This window comes from Pyrus communis, chromosome 7 (genome assembly GCF_041283825.1).
Source record: "Pyrus communis isolate YQ-2024b chromosome 7, ASM4128382v1, whole genome shotgun sequence".
NCBI lineage: Eukaryota > Viridiplantae > Streptophyta > Magnoliopsida > Rosales > Rosaceae > Pyrus > Pyrus communis.
This window is the reverse complement of record NC_142571.1, coordinates 25,336,651-25,358,591: the sequence shown is the minus strand read 5'-3', so window position 1 is coordinate 25,358,591 and position 21,941 is coordinate 25,336,651. Positions and strand designations below refer to the sequence as shown.

General features: G+C 38.3%; 5 protein-coding genes across 10 annotated transcripts; 2 read left to right on the top strand and 3 right to left on the bottom strand.

Moving 5' to 3' along the window:
* Positions 1-1,047: 1,047 nt before the first annotated feature.
* LOC137733394 (glucan endo-1,3-beta-glucosidase 3-like) lies at positions 1,048-2,741 on the bottom strand. Its single transcript, XM_068472547.2, has one exon. It carries the CDS (start codon positions 2,632-2,634, stop codon positions 1,498-1,500), a length of 1,137 nt encoding a protein of 378 aa, XP_068328648.2. The 5' UTR covers positions 2,635-2,741; the 3' UTR covers positions 1,048-1,497.
* Positions 2,742-3,074: 333 nt separating this feature from the next.
* Positions 3,075-5,989, bottom strand: LOC137735097 (ARM repeat superfamily protein). 4 transcript variants are annotated; one of them, XR_015964108.1, is made up of 10 exons: positions 5,829-5,989; positions 5,225-5,759; positions 5,008-5,094; positions 4,680-4,870; positions 4,296-4,491; positions 4,109-4,203; positions 3,963-4,027; positions 3,720-3,821; positions 3,524-3,620; positions 3,075-3,288 (listed from the first exon to the last, which is right to left on the bottom strand). XR_015964108.1 is itself a non-coding variant. In XM_068474474.2 (9 exons), the coding sequence occupies exons 1-9, from the start codon at positions 5,867-5,869 to the stop codon at positions 3,256-3,258; spliced, it is 1,347 nt and encodes a 448-aa protein (XP_068330575.2). In that variant the 5' UTR covers positions 5,870-5,989; the 3' UTR covers positions 3,075-3,255. The 4 variants fall into 4 exon arrangements, 3 of the variants coding, with proteins under 3 accessions (XP_068330575.2, XP_088552801.1, XP_088552802.1); XM_068474474.2 differs by lacking the exon at positions 4,109-4,203; XM_088696675.1 differs by lacking the exon at positions 4,109-4,203 and having other exon boundaries at positions 3,541-3,620.
* Positions 5,990-7,837: 1,848 nt separating this feature from the next.
* LOC137734070 (LIM domain-containing protein WLIM2b) lies at positions 7,838-10,671 on the top strand. Of its 3 annotated transcripts, none has more exons than XM_068473334.2 (6): positions 7,838-8,255; positions 8,639-8,839; positions 9,304-9,403; positions 9,488-9,522; positions 9,630-9,719; positions 10,210-10,671. In XM_068473334.2, exons 2-6 carry the CDS (start codon positions 8,705-8,707, stop codon positions 10,447-10,449), a joined length of 600 nt encoding a protein of 199 aa, XP_068329435.2. In that variant the 5' UTR covers positions 7,838-8,255; positions 8,639-8,704; the 3' UTR covers positions 10,450-10,671. The 3 variants fall into 3 exon arrangements, with proteins under 3 accessions (XP_068329435.2, XP_068329436.2, XP_088552803.1); XM_068473335.2 differs by having other exon boundaries at positions 7,934-8,119; XM_088696677.1 differs by having other exon boundaries at positions 8,002-8,354.
* Positions 10,672-11,203: 532 nt separating this feature from the next.
* On the top strand, positions 11,204-12,890 carry LOC137734449 (DNA sliding clamp PCNA-like). Its single transcript, XM_068473713.2, has 3 exons — positions 11,204-11,856; positions 11,944-12,047; positions 12,167-12,890. Exons 1-3 carry the CDS (start codon positions 11,691-11,693, stop codon positions 12,419-12,421), a joined length of 525 nt encoding a protein of 174 aa, XP_068329814.2. The 5' UTR covers positions 11,204-11,690; the 3' UTR covers positions 12,422-12,890.
* LOC137733442 (putative sugar phosphate/phosphate translocator At3g11320) lies at positions 12,851-16,057 on the bottom strand. The gene is made up of 4 exons (XM_068472594.2): positions 15,149-16,057; positions 14,510-14,613; positions 14,171-14,399; positions 12,851-13,377 (listed from the first exon to the last, which is right to left on the bottom strand). The coding sequence occupies exons 1-4, from the start codon at positions 15,587-15,589 to the stop codon at positions 13,228-13,230; spliced, it is 924 nt and encodes a 307-aa protein (XP_068328695.1). The 5' UTR covers positions 15,590-16,057; the 3' UTR covers positions 12,851-13,227.
* Between the last annotated feature and the right edge of the window lie 5,884 nt (positions 16,058-21,941).

Sequence of the window (21,941 nt, the reverse complement as noted above, 5' to 3'; positions counted from 1 at the left end):
TAATATGGTTCAACTTCGCTGTTGGTGAGAATTGAACCTAACATATTTCTACAAGTGAAGAGAAATACCACTAGACCGTAGTACTAAAATGATAACTTGTTTCATTTTTAGGAATAGAATGAGATATTGTACTATTGTGTTTTCATATTGTTTTCCATGTTAGTTCACAAGAGTGCTGATTTTTTCACCTTGCATGTCTCTCTTTATTTTTAATCATTGAATTGAATAAATCGACCGAAAACAACAATCATGATTAAATAAGGGCGTGCATAAAGAGAAAACGGTGTGTGTTTATCATTTGTCAATCCACAAGTGTGTTGACACAAACACAACCTGTATGTAAATGGATAAACCCAAACACAACCCCTGAGACCCCTACTAGGGAGTTACAATGATACACTACAAATACCAATACCATTTTTTGTGTGTACCAAATTTAGTATGATAGTTTCATCGTATTATAGTTGTTGCATAATTGTATTTTACTCTTACATTTCGTGATTGTGTGACGATAATTTCAAACACTTTTTCTTTTTTTAATTGCCTACATTGGTCTTACTAATCAAGCAAATATGTAAGACCCAAGATCCAATGTTACTTAAAAGTTATACCAATTCAAACAACCACCACAATACCACTAAAATTTAACCTTCCATTTTCTGCCAAACTAAACTAATTAGGGTCTTACTACCTCAAAACTTAACCCTACTAGTGTGAGAAAATTGATTTAGGAGTTCACAATGCTTGCTACCACTTCTACTGCCATATTGGGGCAGTAAAAAGGTATGCTTACACTACTTCTACTTCCAAATTGGGAAGTAAAATTGTGAACTTTACAGGATTCAATCTGCAGAACTTAAGACTCCCAAATTCCCAATCCAATTCAATCTGCAGAAACTAATTCCATCTGCAGAATTAAATCACTGCACAAGAAACTAAAGCACAAACTTGCAACATCCCAGTACGAATCGTCGATTAAACATTGCAGCCAAGCAAGATGGCAACTTTCAACATTGAGCTTAAATTAAGACCATCCAAACATCCAAGTAAGTGAAATTAAGAATATTAGTAAAAAAAAAAAGTAAGCTCCAACCATGCATTTTCTCAGCAAAAAATCCACTAAAACCTGTTAGCACAAGATGAACTAGTAGTTCAATTGTCCTTCGTCACAAACACTATTTCCTACACAAAATACCCTAATCACAGAGTACACAAAACAGCATTCCTTTGAGCAGCAACACCATCTCCATGAATCAAAATTACTAACCAAGTAATTAGCAGCAGTTTCTTCATAAACCCAATTGATAAATGAGCCCCAACTTGCAGGTTGCCACCTCCATGAATCGAAAACTGTGCTAATCACCTACTAATCAAAGCAACTAATTGGACCCAATTCACAGTCCACTCTACTGATCAAAGATCTCTAAGAACCCTCCAAGAATCAACAAATCGAGCTACCCAGTAATGAAATTAAGCAACTGAGTCGGAAATGCAACGTTACCAGGCAAGTAATGCAAACACCAAGAATTGCCCAACCGCCATGATCAAGATATCAAAGAATCCTCTGCAATCGGACCCAGAATACTGAATCTCCTTATACTTGCTGGTCAAATTTGGGTAAAGAATCCCCCAATTGCGCCCCTGCCTCACTTGCTTATCGAGCAGCTCGTAAATGTACGTCTCCGCAACCCCTTCTCTTCTCAGCGGCGTTCCCTTTCCGGACCTCAGATGAAACAAAAGCCCCTTGATGTACATCTCGGCATAAACCGGGTTGGCGTCGATTTCGGCGGGGTCGGTGCTGTAGCTGGGCCACCCAGTCTCGGTCACGATCACCGGAATGTTCTCGTATCCTGTGACGGCCATGGCGCTGATGACGGCGTCGACCATCATGTCGAAGAGGTTCCGGTACCGGACACCGGTGGTGAGGTCCTCTCGGAATCCGAATGGGTGCTCCTGAAATAGGGGAAACCCAATCGGGATCTCGCTGCGCATCTTGTAGAGGTTGTAGGGGTAGAGGTTGATCAAGAACGACGAATTGGTGTCGCGGAGGAACCTGAGGAGGGGTCTGATGACGGTGTCGACGGCCGGTTCTTGGAACCGGGCGTTGGAAGGAGGGAACGCCGTGGTGATGACGTTTATGAAAGAGAAGGTGGTGGAGACGGAAATCCTGTGGATGCCGAGATCTTGGAGGGAGAGGCGGAGGTTGCGGATGGCGGGAAGGAGGAAGGTGAAGAAGTCTGGGGAGGACTCGAGGAGGTCGTTGCCGACGGAGATGGTGCCAATGTTGGTGCGGGGGTAGAAGGGGATGACGTGGATGTAGAGCCAGCGGAGGGCGTTGGAGCGGTTGGAGGCGAGCGGCGGGACGAGCTGGTTGGGGATGGTGAGGAGGAGGGAGGTGTTGGAGTAGAGGAAGGCGCGGATCATGGCTGGGTCGGAGGCGTCGAGTCGGAGCGCGGAGAGGCCGAGGGAGGAAACGGCACGGGCCACCCGGTCGGGCGCGGGAGGGGTGCCGTAAGTGGCGACAGTGCTGGCGGAGTAGGTGGCTCCGACGGTGGTGGGAAGCGAGGTGCTCCCAGGAAGGAGAGAGAGGGTGAAGAGGATGGCGGCGAGGGAGACCAAGAAGTCCGCCGCCATGGTTTCTTGGAGCTTTCTGGAATTTGGAGGGAGTTTTCTGGGGGTTTGAAATCAAGAGAGAGAGGAAGGCGTGGTTGTTAGTTTGTTAAGGCTGTTCGAGCAGAGGAGTTTTGGCGCGGGAATTGGGATTTAAGGGGGTGCGTAGTGCGCACCGGGTGTTGTTTAGCTGAGAAAAAGCAGTTAGTCAGTGTCGTACGCCACGTGATTTGCGAAGATGAACGCTGGGCTTGCTTCCAAAGCTCGGCCCAAGCTCGGTATCAACATGCGTTCACGTTCTCTTGAGCTTACATAATTTCGTTATGAACTATAGCGTGGATTTAGCATTGTTTCTTTACTGCATTTAGCGTGAGTATATGGTAGCATCATCGGTCGGAGCCCGGACGACAATTAATATGGCGGAAATTCCGATATACGATTACTATAGCGGAAATTCCGGTATCTGAGTTCAAAAGAGAATGATTCATACTCGACCGGGGAATAAAATAAACTGTATCGGCATATCCTAAGCGGCACATATGATGAGCAAAGCCAAAATCAAATAACTACCAAATTATACTGGGAAGAAATGTTACATATAATCAAGAGTCATATTTACATCTGCACGTAAACTCCTTCACGAAACTAAACTCTTTCCGCATACGGTAATTGGACAACCTGCATTACAACACCAAGGAGTATAAACATGAGAACTTTCTCGGTTTAATCCTCTAGACAGGAATTTAGATGAACAGCTGACAGAATAGCAGAACAGGAAACCGCTGATACTTGAAGGCCGTCCTACGCAAATTATGTGCTAATATTTTCAAGTTACTGACTACCAAATATGGATTAAGTAGCCTACAAGGCATGGCTACATTATTGCAAATATGCTGCATGATGGTAAATTTACCGTTGCTTTTCGTTCACCTAAACTGGCACCAATGGTCGCTAAGTTTGGATCATCTCTGTGCTTTCCCCAGGCTGCTTCGAACTGCATGCCTTTGCATCTGGCAATTACAGGAAGGGGGTTTGAATGAACAAACAATTATAAAGGAGGAGGTTCATACAATTGCCATATAAATATGAGGAGAAGGAATAATCCTTACTGGTGGAGCAGGATCAGTATCTGAATAACAAGATCTCTAATTCCTTCACGAGACCTTTTCAATGCTGCTTCTTTGTACAAAACAGCAAGTTCGTCCACCAACCTGAAACCAAGCAAAGCAATGACTTAATACGAAGAAATTGGTGCAATCTGGAAGTGGACTAGGTCTTGAAGCAAAGATTTGAGATGCTGAAAATATAAGTCAATAAAATACCAAAGTTGCATACAAATTCAATCAAGTTACCTTTCCACATACCGTGTGTTCCTAACCCATGTTAACTTTATAACAGTTTCAATCTGTTTGAGAACCTGCAAAAAGCAAAAGCAAAATAATTTCAAAACTATGGTACAAATTATTGATGTTGACATAACAATTCAAAGCTTACGCACCATGAGGAAACGATCATCTGGAGACGCCATGTCTCCAGAACTTGTCGAAGTGTAGATCAAGTATTGAACATGCTACCTAGCTTAGGCGCTAAAATCTGATTTATTAACCAACGATAGCATGAAACCATATCTCACTACACACACATACATACAAGAGGATATCACTCGAGTGGGAAGATGATCTCACCAGTAAAACAGTCTCGTCATCATCAGCATGCATCCACTTAAAGAAAAGAGGGAAAATGCGCCTGAAATGAGCTAGTAACACCAGACCCACACCATTAAAAAGTGGCTCTATATGACGAAGCCATGCAACACGGCGTTCCTTGTTCCTAGATTGGCGCTCCAGGTGACTTAACATCTCGTTTAGCATCTTATCAAACCTATGGAATATATCGGGAAGGGTATTAAGAATGTGATAAAATATGCAATCAGTGTATTATGTAGATTTTGCTGCCCATCGGTAAAAGTTTTAACTACAAACCTCCATATCGTTCCTTCAATTTTAAAACAACATCCACAGAAAGTAAAAAGCGTAATGAACATAAAGCACAGAGACAAACAAGAATACCATGGACTACGAGGATTACTTTGCTGGGTACAAGTCACAATAAGCACTGACATCTCGACCACAAGTTCCCATATTTCATCACTACAAGCAATATTCTGGCAGCATGCATCAAGGATCACATCTTGAAACCAACCAAGTTCGGCAGCATTCACATTTTTCGCGATATGTATAAAGCTAATCATGCCCTGCCCCTGAAACAAAGCATGGAGGATGAGCATCATCCGTCTGCCTTAACACAATACATTTGCTACACTACAGAGAAAGTGACCCGTCGCAGTTTAAACACAACAAAACTGGAAGCTGAACAACTATATAACAAAAAACATACTTTGATCTCGGCGGACCAGTGATCAAGAGCCGTCAATGCACAAGGAATAACCAAATTAGACAACTTCCCCAAATGAGGATAATCAATCTACAAAACAACAATACACCAATCATATCATTAACAATAACTAACAAGCCACCAAATTTTAATTCAACATCTCAAAAAGAACAAATACAAATATATATATATATATATATATGCACATATGAGCTCACACCTGTGTAACAAACCACCTAAACTGATAAGCGGCCACAATGGCAAACCCAACCGGAACCCTGGCGGATGCCGCCGAGAACTCATCGCAATCCTCCGATTTATCGATGGAGCTCTCCTTAATCCTGCTCTTCAACAATGGAAGAATCTCAGGTATCAATTCTATCACCAACTTCTTCTCCTCAGGAACCGAACCGCAATTCAAACCCAATTCAGCAATCGTCTTACTGTTCTTTTCGCTGTAAGCCATTAAATAAGCTTCCGAAAGCTTGCGAAAGGCCGAATCCGCAGCGGCTGAGAGGTCCTTGGGGATCCATGAGAGGAGGTTGTGGGCTGAGGACTGAGAGGCGGAGAGTACGGCGCAGGCGAGAGCGAAGTCCCTGATTGAGGTGTGAAGCTGAGCACCATCGATGTTAGGGCTTCGTGGCGGTTGCTTGCGAGGGAGGAGAGCTTCCAGTAAGGCTTTCGAGGAGACGCCGCCGTCATCCGGCGGAGTATCCGGCGCTTTGCTCAGAGATTTGGAGATTGAATCCGATAATCTAAAAAAATTACTAGAAATTAGAGAAAAATAATAAAAAATAGGAGAAGGATAGAGCTGTGGAACTTACTGGATGAGCAGCTCGTAGAGTGTTGAGAACGATTCCGACATTTCTGACTCGGTCTGACTCGGTCCGCCCGCCGTCTGAGCTCTCAACTCGCCGTGCTCTCTGAGTCTCTGCTTCTGTTTTATGAACTAGGGAGGGAAAAGGGAGTGTTTGACGTCGTTTTTGGGTTGTTCAGGAAACGGCATGGCGTTGACAAGCCACCTTCGAAACGCAGCGTACTGGACCGAATTATGGTTATCATGGTTTGAGGTAATTAAAGGTCATCATTATGGTGAGTCCTATGTTCATCATGCAGTTCAAGCGCGTGCCGTTCCATCACCCGGCATATCCGACTCATTAAAGGTCATCAATCTTACACTGAGATTTCACAATGTATCAAATTAGGATAAATGGTCGTGTGATTAGCACTTTGTAAGGTTATAATAATGAGTGCTGAATAAATTTAGTGGACGACAAGTATCATCCAATTTCACTTAAAATCTGCAACGCTAGCTATTACATTGAATCATTTTCCTAAAGTTAGGGTTGGGTACTTTAGTGGGTTTATCGATCAACCTGACCAACCCAATCAAAATTGGTTGGGTTAGTTGGGTTTGTAAACTTTATTTCAAGTAAAAGCTCGACTGCTCATTTAATAGATGAGCTGGGTTAGGTTAAAGTATTACTAACCTGATTGAAATTGACTCACCTAAATATCAACATTTTTTAAACATACATTATATAGACATATACATAAAATTCAAATAGATATTAGACACAATTGTTTATTTATACTTTAGTTAAAAAATTGAAATTTGAATATTAACAAATAGGGATTCTGCAACACCAAATTAACATAATTTAAGCCTAATATGATATGTATTTTAGATTATTTGTCACTCACACTCACTTTAGGAATAAGAAAGAAAGTATATAAACTCAACCCATAGAACCCATCCAACCAAACTGACCCTCCTTAGAATGATATGGGTGAGTTGGTTTGCCTATTTCATTGAGTGAAAATGAGTTTTCATAATGTCAACCCGAACCTATTGAGTTAGCCAAGAAATTGAAGAGAGTAAATGTTTGTATATAAGCGATATTGATCAAGGGCCAAATAATTTTTTGTAATACAAGCAATATTGATCGAGAACCTTGTTACGTTGAATATAAAATTAAATGTTCAAAATCACTCGAGCTACAAATTAATTTAACTCTAAATAAACATAAGCAACTCTTATTAGAGGCAAAGTACCTTGATCCTAGGGTGAGTTCACGTAATTGGATAATATTAAAATCCTAGCAATTGATAAAGCTTAGAAAATTCGTTACCTTTGACACCCAAAAAATGCTGTAAGTCTGTTTTATTTTATTTGTTGGTAACCAATTTGTCTTCTACTAGTCAAGCCATTTTTTCCTCACAAATTTGTAGGTTTGTTTATCTTCTGTTTTGGTTGGGAACAAAATTAAATATAAATACATTAAAAAAATAAAAAAATAAAAAAAAAAAGAAGCATCCACCCAATCACAAAATCACAATAATTATTATACCATATTTCCAAACGAATTTTAAATTTAGAAATGTAGACAGCAGCTAATGATTTGGTGCAACCACAACCTTCGATTATATGCATTTAATTTGATAAAAACACATATTATGCATTTAATTATCCTCTAATTACTTAAAATATAAAAAAGACTAACCTTTTAAGAAGTGTTTTTATAAAAAAAATCCAAGTGTTTTCAGGAAAGGGATCCTCTCCGGATCCCTTCCATTTGAGCCTCTTAATCAACAAATCCAGAGTTTTGAAATTTAATCTAACGGTTAAAAATAGGAGGCTCATTAAAAGTTATAATAACTTTAGCCGTTAGATCAAATTTCAAGAGTCCAGATTTATTGATCAGAAGGCTCAAATGGAAAGAATCCGGATATGATCCATTTTCGTGTTTCCCAACGACCCGAGTGGTTCGAAAAAAAAGCACTTCTACGAGGCAAAAGTTCTTATCATATGTAACTAGCACTGCTTTTAGTTATTGTAAACCACTTTTGATGTTGCAACGTAGCGCGAGAAAAGCCGCGTAAAATAGAGTCGTTGGACGATACAAGGTGGAACCAAATTGTTTCCAGCGCGGATATTTTTATTCCTTTTTATTTATATTTTATAACGCCTTTAAAATCTCTCCCATCGGATTTGGAGGGGTCTCTCTCACGCTCTAATCTCTGTAATTTCGTCGTCGTCGTCTTCCTCCACTACGCCGCATCCGCTCCCTGCAAAAAGCCTTCGCCATTCACCGTCCGCCATCTCATTCCTTCTGTACGGAAAAGGACCCATTTGCGCTCCTCACTTTTTTTCGCTCTTTCCATTTTTCAAAATCTTTTCTCTTTTATTCTACCCTTTTTATTTGTCGAGATTTTTTAGCTTCACTCAGTCAGCCTTAAAGCTTTTAAGGGTACGCTTTTCTGACTCTGAAGAATGTTTATTGACTTCAATTTATAATCTCTGCTGCCAGATCTCCATTCATTTGTTCTTGCATTTGTGTGCTTTGAAGGTTGGATCAGAGAAAAAATCTTAAGAAAAAATGTGTAATTTTTTGCAATTTAGCTGCTTATGTTCTAAAACATTTAGATCGGTTTCTGGGAAAGTTGGAAAAATGATTTGGGATTGTGGGTTTTCTGTGGATTTGTTGATAGAGTTGCCAAATTCGGTAACTTTACTGTTTTACCTTATCTGGGTCAATGAACCACTTTGCTTTTACATTTTCTCTCTTCTACTTTCTCGGGAACCAAACAAAAATTTTGATTGCCATTTCTTTCTGTTTAATTGTTCCTGCAGGTGGAAGCTTAAGAGGTGGTGATCTGGGTTAGGAGAGAAGAATCAGATCTAGAAGGAGAAAGAATTATGTCTTTCATTGGAACCCAGCAGAAATGCAAGGCTTGTGAAAAGACAGTTTACCCAGTGGAGGAGCTTTCTGCTGATGGGATTTCCTACCACAAGTCTTGCTTTAAATGCACCCACTGCAAAGGGACTTTGAAGGTACTCAGCCAACCTTCAATTCTGCCTCATTTCGTGCTTCGTTGTCGATTTTCGATCCGTTTTGTGTGCGCGTGGAACTTAGATGCTGCATTTTTGTTTGATTCATAGCAAATTATGAAGATTACTGCTTTATCGATACTTGAGACCAAATTCGATAAGGATTTCTGTTTTCTGTGAGGATTGTTAGTATCATGCCAATGGGTGTAATGACATAGGATATTGGTTAATAATCGAAACTCTGGGGAGGAACGCACATTTTTGCTCACTGATACTTGCAACCTTAATAGAATATCTAATTTGTGATATTATCGGCGTGTGAATGCATATGTTTGAAAGAGAACACGAATGTGAGATTTGTTCATACCATTGACACGAATTCTGTTCAACTAAGATATGTAACTTATGGAGTTGTTTATGGAAGTTTCTTCTTGTTTCTAAGGCTTTTGTGATATATATCTTTCCAGCTGAGCAATTATTCCTCAATGGAAGGTGTCCTGTACTGTAAGCCTCACTTTGAGCAACTGTTCAAGGAGACTGGCAATTTCAACAAGAACTTTCAGTCGCGTATGTCTTTCTCTTTTTCCTGGTGAAACCGTTTTTGTTTTTATTGTTACTGTTTTAATCTTCTGTAAATTTAATTTGCAACAGCTGCAAAGTCAGCTGAGAAGTTAACTCCAGAGCTGGTAAACTTCTTTACATCGCTGTTATAAACTCAGTTTTTGAGTGAACAAATTACTCTTACTATCAGGTCGCGTTAACACTGATTCTCAAATGTTTGTGTTTGGTTCAGACTAGGTCACCTAGCAAAGCTGCTAGCATGTTTTCTGGAACACAAGACAAATGTGCTACTTGTGGTAAAACAGCTTACCCATTGGAGAAGGTAGGATCCCAAGATATGTCGTTTCTTGATAATTTTTCTTTCGACTATTCTCTTTTCCCCCTTTTTTGTCCCAAACAAAAGAGAATTGGCTGGAACTGGCACTTTGTTGCATTGATATAAGTTGAGCACATGTTCTGTAATTTCCTAATTATAACCAGAGGTGTTCGAGGTTACATGAATTTCACATGACCTCTATAGAAACAAATGAGTTCCTCTGCAATAGTTATTTTAAGCAAAGGAACATTTTTCGTATAATGCACAAAGATATGAATCACGGGTATCACGTGCTTGTACTTTGGCTAGATGTTCAGTATGCCCTGGAGTAGTATTTCATTTTAGAAGTCGATCTCCAATGCGAAAATTGGACAGTTGTGTAAATCATGTCTGCTCGCATTATAGTCTTTCCAACCTCCATTCACCCCAAATTTGAGAAACAAAAATAAAAAATCCCACGAAACTAATTCGAGTTTATTGAACCAAAATTTTGCAGGTGACAGTGGAGAGCCAGGCCTACCACAAGTCGTGTTTCAAGTGTTCTCACGGCGGCTGTCCTATTACTCCCTCAAACTACGCCGCCCTGGAGGGCATTTTATACTGCAAGCACCATTTCTCCCAGCTTTTCAAGGAGAAGGGGAGCTACAACCATCTTATTAAGTCTGCATCAATCAAGCGCACAGCAGCTGCAGCAGCAGCGGCAGCAGCAACAGTAGCCTCCATTCCAGAAGCATAAATTTCATATTTAAATGTTCGATTACATGGCTTTCGTTTGTTTGAGAGTGTTGCATCCCTCTTCAACCTCACGCTTTTCCATGGCGGAGTGAGAAAACTTGGTTCTTCTCTTTTGTATTTGGCTCATCAATCTTGGGCACATTGTTGTGTTTTGCTTCATGTATGTGATTCTGGGTCCGGCAGTTAGTAAAATGACCTTCTTCGGGACTTTGTGCGCAGTAAAGTTCATGTTGTCACCATTTTTATCGGCATTTTGCAAATATATGAAGAGTCTATCATCTTCGTCTTATTTTCCCTCTTCCCCCTCCTCCTCCCCCCCCCCCCCACACCGCCCACCACCCACACCCACCACCCCCCCCCCTGCGGCCCCCGGCCCCCGGCAAACAAAGAAATTGCGATGGTCTTATAACATTGAGGGCTCGTTTGGAAATGCCTTTTTAAAAAGCACTCATGCTCAAAGTGATCGAAGCACATTGAAATTTTTAATAAAAAAAATGAAAGTGATTCATGAAAAAACACTTTTATTAAAAGCACATAGCAAGTGTGTCTTCCATAAAGCACTTCAAGTGCTTCTTTTCAACCCATAGACACTTCTAACATTTTTGTGCGAAACATTATCAAAATAATTTTTTGTTATTTTAAAAGCATTTTCAAAACAAGTCTCGAAAATGATGATTATACTAATGACTCCTTACACCAAGTTATTATTTGAGGGCAGCCAAGTTGATAATAGTCAGTTGAAGCAGTTAGAGCTAGTTTGTTAAAAGTTGGTTATAATTGGCGGGAAAGAAAAAAAAAACAGAATAACCGCATTCAAGAAATTTCAGAGAGAAAAATTACAGGCATTCATTCAGATTCAGGCTTAAAGATTTTTCCGTCCAAGAACAGTAACAAATTTCTGATCTCTTCGGCGCAGAACAACTACTTTCAACTCGGGCATTGCATTTTATTGGTATGTCTATGGAAACCTCAACTTATATATATTCTGCATTTTCTTTCAGTTTCTTGAATCGCTTTCCTTCTGTTTCTTTTCTTATTTTCTGGGATTTGCTGGTATCGTAATACAAACTCGGTTTTCGGGCAGGGCTGGTTGTGGGAGATTGGCTTAGTTTAGTTTGTGTGAAAGAATTGGACTTGATTTCTTTACAGAAAAGCAGAGGTGATGACACTTGAAATTCATTCCTTGCAACTCGGCTTGGTTCTTCTAAAAATTTGCTGATTTCTTGTTCAAAATTTGCTGTCATGAAGATCAAGACGCGAGATACGGATTCCCGTTTCAAGATGAAGCTAACGCAGACTGTAGGCGAATTTCTTGGGATTCCAGAAGAAGAGTACCACGCCACTGTCAAGATGCCGCAGGCGAGGCTTGCTAAGATTTGCAAGGATCTTAGCAGCATCGGTGATTCTGGTATTATGCTTTTTCACATACCAAAATGTTTACAGAATTGTAAAAAATAATTACTGACGCAGTGATGTGGTAAATAAATAAATGCAGTTGAACTTGAGATGTCTGTGAGCAATGAAGTTGTCAAGTTCTCCGCCATAGGTGAATCTGGGACTGCTAAAATCACTTGCAGGCACAACATCACCGTCGACAAGGTTCTTTTTCTTCAGAAATATGATTTCTTCCGTAAAAATGTCAGATAAATGGTTAGTTTTTGTTTAGACGTGGGAATTTTTACATCAGTTAACATGCTGCAATTATATGTTACATCCAGCCTGAAGAAGCTACCAGTATAGACATGGAGGAACCTGTTAACCTGACCATTAGTCTGAGCAGTATGACTTCGCTCGTCGCAGCCATCCCATCAACGAGCCAAGTGATAATCAACCTGTCTTCGAATTCCCGTCTGCCGGTTGTGATCGAGTACAGAGTTGCTGAGATGCGTTACGTAGGGTTCTTCCGCTTGGCTTCTCACGTAGATGTCGGAAACCTAGAGGAGTCGGAAGGTGAAAGTGAAGTGGAGGTTTGAGTAGTCTCATCTCATTGATCAAAAAAATGTTTTAGGACCATCATCATGTTTTTGCTTATGCTTTACAAACATTTGCAGTACATGTATAAGCATGCAACCTTTGAAATATCGGACATTCCGGGCGATATTTCGTGTTGTTGGCCGAGATTTGCTTCCTCGGAACCAGTTGGCAAATAGGAAGTTAAACATGTAGTGACTATTTCAGACGAGAGAGCTAGCACGAGGACGGAGAGAGTGAGAGACTTCTACCTAACTAAACAATACCGTGGTTTGGGAGAGAATAACTAGTCAGGTGTTTACCGTATAAAATAGGTGGAATCGGATTATTTAATCTGGTGACTGTTTAATACAAACGGACACCAAACATCTGGTTCTGTATATTCGGTGTTTTATACGGCGTGCCAAACGAGTCCGCATCTCAAATGCAAGTCTGTAAATGATTTGTTTTTCATTGATTCAATATAAGAAATGTTAATAACAGACTACAACCCTTTTAATGAAAAGAATAAAATGATAAAAACATTGAATTTCTGCCGTAACCCCAAAATCTGGGAATAATAGAAGACCATAATACTAGTCACTTATTAAGTTTCCTACTGTTTCGACTTATCCTGCGTTGTTTGCTGATACAAATGGAAGCCACGCACGTACTCAGGCTTCCGGGGGGAAAATAGAATTTGTAGAGGCGAGATCCCGGCACCAACTGCTAGCATGTACCCCCCCAACTTTGCCTCCAGGACAGCCGAAGCTGTTCTAGCAGTACAGAAAATAAAACGTAGGACGTTTCACTTGATGCTTTCCCGGAACTATGATTTGCTTCGTTTCTTGGCTTCACTGTATAGGATCACTCCAAAGACTGTAAGAGTGTAACCCAGCATTCCTGTCACAGAAACTGGATTTCTAAAAATCAATATCGAGACCACCACAGCTACAGCTCCTTTAGCGTTCCCTAGCACCTGGATAACCAAAGGTTCCTTTAGTTACTTGCAACAAGACTAGGAAAAGAAAAGTTAAACATAATGATGACAATGCACATACTACTCAACCTTTCACATTAAGGTGGAGGAAACCATGAAGTAATGTAGAAAAATACGGTAAACATTGGATTTAAGCATGATCCATTTCATTTTTTCAACGCATCAAACAAAAGCATAAGCCAACATAGACATGCGAACAGCAGAGCTACAAATAATATTCTTGCAGCTTCGACCAACATACTAATGGCCCACCTCTTCTCCTACTAGTGCCTGCAATCTTACGCATCTTGATCCTAGATTATAAATTCAGCCATGCTATAAAATATGGCTATATTCGAGCAGGTTCTATCCTTCAATAGGCACCAATGAACCATTATTTATCAACCCTATAAACAGAACTAGTCCCTAAAATATTAGGATTTTTTTTGTGACAAATGATATAGTGGGTTAAATTGCTAGTTGGGGGGAGGGGGATCGGTGGGGATTGAACACACACCAGGGTGCATAGGCACCATTGCTTTCTGCCGCTGCGGTAAAGCGCCATCTACCCCAATAATATTAGGATGATTCATATCCTATTAGCAACAAAATCCACTAAATTTTCACCAACTTAAACCCTGACGACAGAACTCCTGCAATTTCAGTATCTCCCTAAACCGTAACTGGTATTCGTGAAATCTTCTACATGCTAGAACCTAACAAGTGTTGACAGCATTTAAAATACATTTTGATTGACAACTATTAAGATTCCACATCAAGAAGGGAGACAAACCTGAAGAGTCAGAGCACTAGTGTGCTTTGTGACCAAAAAGTTGGTCAGATTTACAAAATATGCCAGCGCCGAATTGAATAGTAGGTACCATATGATCTTGACATCGTCTCTTGCAAGAGCTAGTGTTATACCAACAACATTTTCTTCCATGATAAGTGTTGCCGGAAGTAAGAAAACAACGGCTATCGGAGCCATATACAGAAGGAGGTTCATGGAATTCAGCTTCTCTCTGGAATATAACGGCAAGCCATTAAGTACCCATTTAACCAAAAAGAGAAGATAACCAGTGGCTTCAGCTTCAACAAAATAGAGAATAGCAAATACATAAGGATTCCTTACCCTTCAGAAGAAAGCAAAATCCCTTGTAGCACCGATTTAAGCGCCCTGGCAGCGGTTGCTGCTACGCATATTAAGAAACCAAATAAATGGAAACTTGGTTCACCCTGCGCCATGTAAAAAGAACAAACTATGAGATGCATTGCTCAAATCAAGTTGAAGGCTCCACATACGTCTGCACAATCTCACAACTTCTACCGGCTATATCAACTAGGTAAATTGGAAAAAGCCACCCACCTTCATAAACCCAATGTACTTTTCATTCACCCCAATTCAGCTAAACTCTTGTATTAAGCTCAGCTTAACAGGAGTTTATCAGATCTCAGGTCCTACCCTACTAAAATCTCTGGTTCAAAAATTTATCTTTCCGTTTTGTTTTCATAGATCTTCTCACAACTGTCAGGTTTTACTTCCCATTGAACTATAGGGGATAACTGGAATTATATAACACACAAAAACAACCGAATTGGCAAAAAATGCCACCAATTCATCCCAACCCATATGCCACAATTCAGACCTGTCTAAGTAAAATTGCTCGATTCCTATCCCATCGCATTTCCAGAATTCACAGTAATTCTCAATAAACAGTTGAATTTGCATTAAACAAAACAAAATTTAACAGCAAAGGAAGAGAGCTCATACCCCACTTGCAATGATGACTCCTGTAACAACAGGAACGAGGGTGAGATACGTGAGCCAAGCCTCCCTTTTGAGAGTCATAAAGTAGGCGAAAACCGCAGTGAAGAACGGCGTGGTGGCGCCAATAGCCTGGTTAAACGACACCGGCAAATACCGCAGCGAAATGTTCCCAAACACGACGGAGACACAAAACACCAGGCTGAGCGCCGCGATCTTCAAGAATTGAACCCGGGATCGAATAGTCTGCATCGGAACCATCTTCATCCAAGCAATTGCGATGTAGCTGAGCAGAGAGCAAGCCGTCATGTGGCACATGGTGAGGAAGATCGGGTATTTGAAGCCATAGTTGCTCAGCAAGTACTTGTTCAGCAGCAAAACCCCAATGTTGGACGAGTACCAGGCGGTAACGAGCCCGATCGTGAACAAGCGGCTTTTACCCTTCATCTTCTGAGGTGGGTCACGACCGGACGGCGGATATTTGGGGAAAAAACCCAGAAGGCGTTAGATTTCAGGTGGGGGTGGGATCTTCTAGGGCTGGGGCATTGGTGAAAACCCAGGTGCAGAACGAAGAATTGGGTTATGTAGAAACATGGGTCGGCCTCCCATGGATCTGAGAATCGAGGTACATCGAAAAGACTGCGAATTTTTGGATAAAATTTAAAACGAAAACAGCAAGAAAAATAGGGGGTGGTTTTAGATGGCGACGGAGATGGGGAGAGGGAGAGAGGTCTTGCGTTGGAATGCTAGAGAGAGGCTGCGTCGTTGGGTCAGAGTTTTGAGGACGACCGACGCGGAATGTGTCTCTTCTGCAAATAGGGGAGGAGGGAGAGAGGGAGAGAGAGAGAGCGTTTTAAAGTAGAGAGAGGTAGAACGCGTCTTCATTTCGTTTCTTTTTCTCTCTTATTTATTAGTAGTTTAATTAGTTTTTTTTATTTTGTTTTTTATTTTTTTTCTATTTTTCTTTTGCTGTGAACTGTAAGGAAAGTGGACTTTTACTATATTAAGTTTTTAAATAATTGCATGGATTTAAATTTAAGTATCTTATTAATGAATTCGAAAGACATATATTTTATCATATTTAATATTTCGACATGAAATTACACATTTTATGAGATGGTAAAAAGAAAATCAACTTTGTATACATATATTTCAAAAAGTTAAACTTCAAAAAGGTAAACTTTTTCAGTAATAACTCACCCAATCCAAATTTTTACATTGAACGTGAGGTTTTTCATTTTACAAACAATAATTTACATCAAATTAATAGAGGGGGATTGAACACAGGACTTCGAGTGCATATACAACGTCTTTAGCCTATTTGTTTGAAAGTGAAACCCTCCATTTCTTATATGAAAATTAATTATTTGAAAAATTAATAATGGTTGGCTTGGGTCTAGACTTGCAACATAATGGATTCATATCTTAATCGGATTATCAGATTATGCCACTAGATTCATCTTCTATTAATTTGCATTGGATTTGAATCGGATCCAAATCAAATCTGATCCATTTACGAGTTTACTATGCTCCACGGGTTATTTAACAGTGAATAAAGCAATTTCATATTTGGCATTTATAATTCCAAAAGAAAAAAAAATAATTGAGAATCAATATAAATATGTAAATTTTATTGTTTTGAAGAAAAAAAATAGTTTTATGGAAATACGGGATTAATACGTATACGACTTGGAAGATTCTGCCGTAGAAAGCTGGCGCGCAAGAAGGAGAAATTCTCAACGGCCGACACTTTTTCTTTTGGTTTGGTTGAATCCAAAATTGGAAGATTATGTAATTAGGCCGCATCGCAAAATCAAAATACCGGTCCAAATGGGTATTAAATTAATAATCTTTTCTAAATTAAGACTTGTGAGAATCTTTTTTTCAAGCACTAGAAAATTGGATCGTGCCCCATGCAAACGACTAAATAGTAGAACATTATTATTTTCTGGGTAGCACGACCCACGCGCTCATTTTTATTCACACATATTTTTTTTATTTTCGATCGTCGGATTAAATAAATTAAAGAAGATTAATAGTTAAAAAGTAATAAGGTTGTGTGAGAGGCAAAACTGGGTGTGTGAACAGTATTATCTTTATATCTTTGGTTTAAGACCCTTCAAATCCACTTGACTAGATCCTTAATTAAATTCATGTTTGTATGTGTTGTTTTCTCAAATCAATTATTTATTGTATTGTTTAGAAAGGTCACATTTGCTGCTATAAGAAACTTTTTAATATACAAATGATATATTTATAACTAGTAGCGGATCTAGGATTTTAAGATCGGGGATCTCAACATAAAAGTTCAAAAAAAATATATATATATTAGACTAATTTGGTTCCATATCACTATTTTCTATTGAATTTGGTTCATTGAATAAATCAAGATTAATCTCAAAGATAATAAAACCAACAAATTCTCCTCAGCAACATAACACAATTAGTGACTCTACAAAGATAAAATTTGTTAATGTAACATATGTATTATTAATTGGGAGTTGGGACTAGAGACTAGGATTAAAAAGCTTATATGAATTTGGAAGAAATAAAATTAGGCAACTAAAGGCAACGACAAATGGTGGTAGAGAATAGGGTAATTTGGGTTTAAAGTTGGAAGGTTGCAACGACTGGGGCTAGTAGTTCTTAAATATAAATTGGGGATACTGAAAAAGACCAGGGTTCTCAGGCTCTCTAGAGAAAACAGAGATACTTTAGTTTTTAAATTTTTTATAATGACTTGACTCAAAAAGGTTGTCGTTTTGGCTAGGTCTTTTAAAACAAAAATTAAAACCTCTTCTTCTTTGTTATAAGCTCTGTTGCTTGCACATTCATGGAGACAACAAGCCTCTTCACTGCACCGAAGGTCGATCACAAGTGTTTCTTCAGGCTTCCGAAGGGTCCCGGGACCCCACGGGTCCTTATATGGATCCGCCGGTGTTTACAGCTAAGAGGGTGGGATATGCGAATTCGCCTTCATGAGATTCGAACTGAAGATTTCTCACTTACAAGTAAAGAAGAATATTACTAGACTGTAGTATTATGTGACAAAAAATATTTCTGTTTTAAGGTGTATGAACCACTAGATTTAAAACACATGTCAAGTAAATTTGGTACTCACTATTACCCAAGTGTTTTTTTTTTCAACCAGACTAATATAAATGCAAAGACGATACATTTATCACTTGAATAAATGATGTGTACCTTCATACCTTTTTCTTTTCCTTTTTTTTTGTACTTTGATTTTTAATAGGTTTACATTGCTTTAGTGGAATGCATGTACCAATTTTTAATAGGTTTACATTGGTTGTGGTTGCCTTTGTGGCTTGCTCTTGTTGAGCTTCTGTTGTATTGTGGCTTCGGCCCTGGTTTTAATGGAAGCCAGTTCTTCAAAAAAAAAAAAAATAGCAAACCCCATTAGTGTACAATTAGAATTTGAGCGTACAACTGAGATAAATACTCGTCTTTATGCCTAACACAAAAGATTATCGTTGTTAATTATGTATATTATTGACAAATTATCAACAATATACCATTAGTTTTAAGGAAAACTAATAAAAATGGCTTGAAAAATTTTAGTTTTAATAAAAAAACCATGTTATAAGTTTTGTTTAATGATTAGTACAAGGTCTATATTAAAGTAGTCCAACTAAAAATGGTTCAATTATAATAAATTATGATTTATCGAATTTACCCTTAACTTTTTTAGGTTGAGTTTCAGATTTTCGCTGTTAATGGAGTTCATCGTTGTTTTGCAGACATTCTTCTTTTTCTTTGAAACAAAAATAAAGATCAGCAAGCTATTTAATTTATATTTTGTATTATTTCATTGAAATGTGATCATCGTTATTATTCATAATATATTCGATGTACTGTTTTTCAGTTTTTCTTCGTCAGTAGAGTTCATCGTTTGTTTATCCAGAAAATAAATTTAAGATATGCATGATATTCAATAATAACGACGGGTCATTATTTCTAGAATGTAAAAATAAACTGTTTCTGGATTTTAAGTAACACTGTTTCTGGAATCTAAGTTACTGTTTCTAGAATCTAAGTCACTGTTTCTGGATCCAAATGCAATAGACACACTGTTTCTTAAATGTAAATTAGAAAAGAAATAGTGAAATTCACTGTATTTAGATTCAAAACAAAATAAACATCATGTTCTTAAATATAATCAACTGATGCATGAAAGAAAATAAATAGTCAAATATTAAAACATAAACTGTTTTTGGAATCTAAGTCATTATTTCTGGAATTTAAATCACTGTTTCTGAAATTTAAGTAATTGTTTCTGGAATTTAAGTCATTATTTCTGGCTTTTGGTTCTTGTTTTTCCAAATACAGTGTTTGTTTGAGTACAGATAAAACAGACATTATATCTGATTTTTTTTTTCGAGAAACAATGTTATGTTTTGGGTTCTCCATAAACCGTTTTATGTTTTGGTTTTTTTTTTTTTTTTTTTTTTTCCAGACACTTTTTCTTTGGTTTCTGCCATTAAACTCTTCGGTTTCTGCCATTAAACTTCTTTGGACTTGTTTCGGCAGCTTTGTTCCGATGAATGCTTCGTTTTTCAACTTTGGTTTGAACTTTGATTTGGTTATTTTTTAAATGGGGGAATTTGATTTGATAGGAAGACAAAGAGTTATTATGGCGGTTTCGTGCTGGGTTGAGGTTTCTGACAATTAATAAAAAAAGAGTACAACAAGGTGAATTTAAACAGAAGACCTTGTAATATCTGCGGGTCAAAGACAAGCAATCATGCAACCGTCATCATTTTACAACAAACACTGAATTAAGCAAAGGTTTTCGACATTTCGCAACAGTACGAAAAATTAATGTTTACAACATTGCAGGCATTTCATCAAACAATTTACAGGCAAACTCTTAGACACAAACAGAACACTCACAAGTAATCGAAATCATTGTAATTCAACACTCGATTTCACCATATCCAATTTCTGATCCCCTGTCTCGCTAATGTCGTTGTCTTTCTTGGCGCAGGTTATGGCGGCGTGGTGCTGGTGGACTCTTAGTTTTGGATGGTTTTTTATTAAACTTTGAGCCATTTTGGTTAAATAACATTTTGGGATGGTTTTTGGTTAAATATTTGTTGGCCCAAGCCCTTTTCATTAAAGCTCCCTTAGTTTTATCGCATATTCAATAAGTCAATTTTCGATTCATTCCCAGCCTACCAGCCTATTCATCATTCTGCATCATTTTCAAAGAACTATTTGTCAAACTCGTTTAAGTTTCTTTTTATTTATTTTAGTTTTATTCGCGCACTGGGTGCATAATCAATTCTTTTAGTGATTCCGGGTACAGGGCGTGACAAAATGGTATTAGAGCAAACGATTCTACTCTACAATATCCTATATTCTCAAGTTCTTCGTTGAGTAGCTACTCAAAAAGCAGAAAATAGTTGTTCTTCTTAAAACCATGTTCCAAAAATCGTAACTTTGGTGTAATTTTTCGAGTGATGAATTGTTTTCAACTACAAAGTATGGAAATCGTTTTCACTTATGAAGTTGTGGAGTTGAGCTTCACAATTCAAGGTAAATTTTAAAAGCTATTTTATAGATTGTGAGATTATTTGTGACTTTGGGAATCCAGGAATTTATCTTTTCTTACATAAATTGCTAGCTTGATTGAATCATTGGTTATTATGGGTAGCTTGGTAAATTTTCATGTTCTCCATGTTGATGAAACCTTTAGTTAGAATATGATTACAAGGATTTTCTGTTTAGTTCTTATGTGTGTTAAGATTTTGATTTCTAAGGACATTTTTTCCCCTTTTATTAATTGGTGTTTGACAAGGATTGTATATGGGACTAATAACATATTTCATGTGGATTGTGGTTAACAAATAATATCATTTATATATCCACAATTTTGGGGCTAATTGTGGAGTGAATTGGGAATTTGCATGTAGTAGTAGCTAGTGTTGTGTGTTAGTCTGTGTATGATTATAGTCTTTCTCTCTCAACTCTAACTAAACTACCTATTATGTTTTGTTGGCATGAAATGCATGGATATTGAATCATTTCATGAGTCTTATGATGAAGGTGTGATTGATGTTTTCCTTCTTCATGCTAGAATATGTTTAGTATAATGGCACAAGTAAGGGTGTCGAATCCACAGGGACTAATTGGACCTATATAATCACTTGTTTTGCAAGAACTCTTTACTAGAGAAATAAAACTAATCAATGTAGGCAGATTTGTTGTTGTACCTTGAAAGCATAAAGAAATGAAGTAAACACAAAATGAATGAATCAACAGCTAATAAAATGAGATAGTACCAATGGAGATGAAGCTAGGGATTCGATTTTACCATTGCTAACCCAAGGCCATGCTTGTTGAATCAGATTATACTCATCCATCTACCTATTTCTTGAGTTTGTTTCACTTAGATATGATCAACCATATGATGTGTGGATTTGATCAAATGTCTCTAATCATGAGCCTAATTGTGATGTGCAACTTTGGTTCCTAATCAAGAATATGTAGTGCACAAGAAACTTTCACAAAACCAAAGGGAACACTCGGCAGGATGTTTGCAAAACATTCCCTTCATTCATTCACATATCCACCAAGATTATGCATGATGTGTGCTTTAATCTTGGCTAAACAACCTGTGGTTAATTCAAATGATGATCAAGCATTAAAATCAACACACTAAGTCACAATTAAATCGGAGAATGAAATAAGAAATAGATAGATTAAATGAGAATTCTGAATTAACTACATGGCAATCTTGCAAGGCTACATCGAATCCCTAGAGAGAGATTAGTTACAC

Coding starts and splice junctions, on each gene's coding strand:
- LOC137733394 (XM_068472547.2), bottom strand. CDS start 2,634: ATGGCGGCGGACTTCTTGGTCTCCCTCGCCGCCATCCTCTTCACCCTC.
- LOC137735097 (XM_068474474.2), bottom strand. CDS start 5,869: ATGTCGGAATCGTTCTCAACACTCTACGAGCTGCTCATCCA. Junction 5,095..5,224: donor TTAGGTGGTTTGTTACACAG/GTGTGAGCTCAT, acceptor GTTGTTTTGTAG/ATTGATTATCCTCATTTGGG. Junction 4,492..4,679: donor AGTAATCCTCGTAGTCCATG/GTATTCTTGTTT, acceptor TATATTCCATAG/GTTTGATAAGATGCTAAACG.
- LOC137733442 (XM_068472594.2), bottom strand. CDS start 15,589: ATGAAGGGTAAAAGCCGCTTGTTCACGATCGGGCTCGTTACCGCCTGG. Junction 14,614..15,148: donor GAGTCATCATTGCAAGTGGG/GTATGAGCTCTC, acceptor TACATGGCGCAG/GGTGAACCAAGTTTCCATTT. Junction 14,400..14,509: donor ATTTTGCTTTCTTCTGAAGG/GTAAGGAATCCT, acceptor GTTATATTCCAG/AGAGAAGCTGAATTCCATGA.
- LOC137734449 (XM_068473713.2), top strand. CDS start 11,691: ATGAAGATCAAGACGCGAGATACGGATTCCCGTTTCAAGATGAAGCTA. Junction 11,857..11,943: donor TAGCAGCATCGGTGATTCTG/GTATTATGCTTT, acceptor AAATAAATGCAG/TTGAACTTGAGATGTCTGTG. Junction 12,048..12,166: donor ACAACATCACCGTCGACAAG/GTTCTTTTTCTT, acceptor TGTTACATCCAG/CCTGAAGAAGCTACCAGTAT.
- LOC137734070 (XM_068473334.2), top strand. CDS start 8,705: ATGTCTTTCATTGGAACCCAGCAGAAATGCAAGGCTTGTGAAAAGACA. Junction 8,840..9,303: donor ACTGCAAAGGGACTTTGAAG/GTACTCAGCCAA, acceptor ATATCTTTCCAG/CTGAGCAATTATTCCTCAAT. Junction 9,523..9,629: donor AGAAGTTAACTCCAGAGCTG/GTAAACTTCTTT, acceptor TGTTTGGTTCAG/ACTAGGTCACCTAGCAAAGC.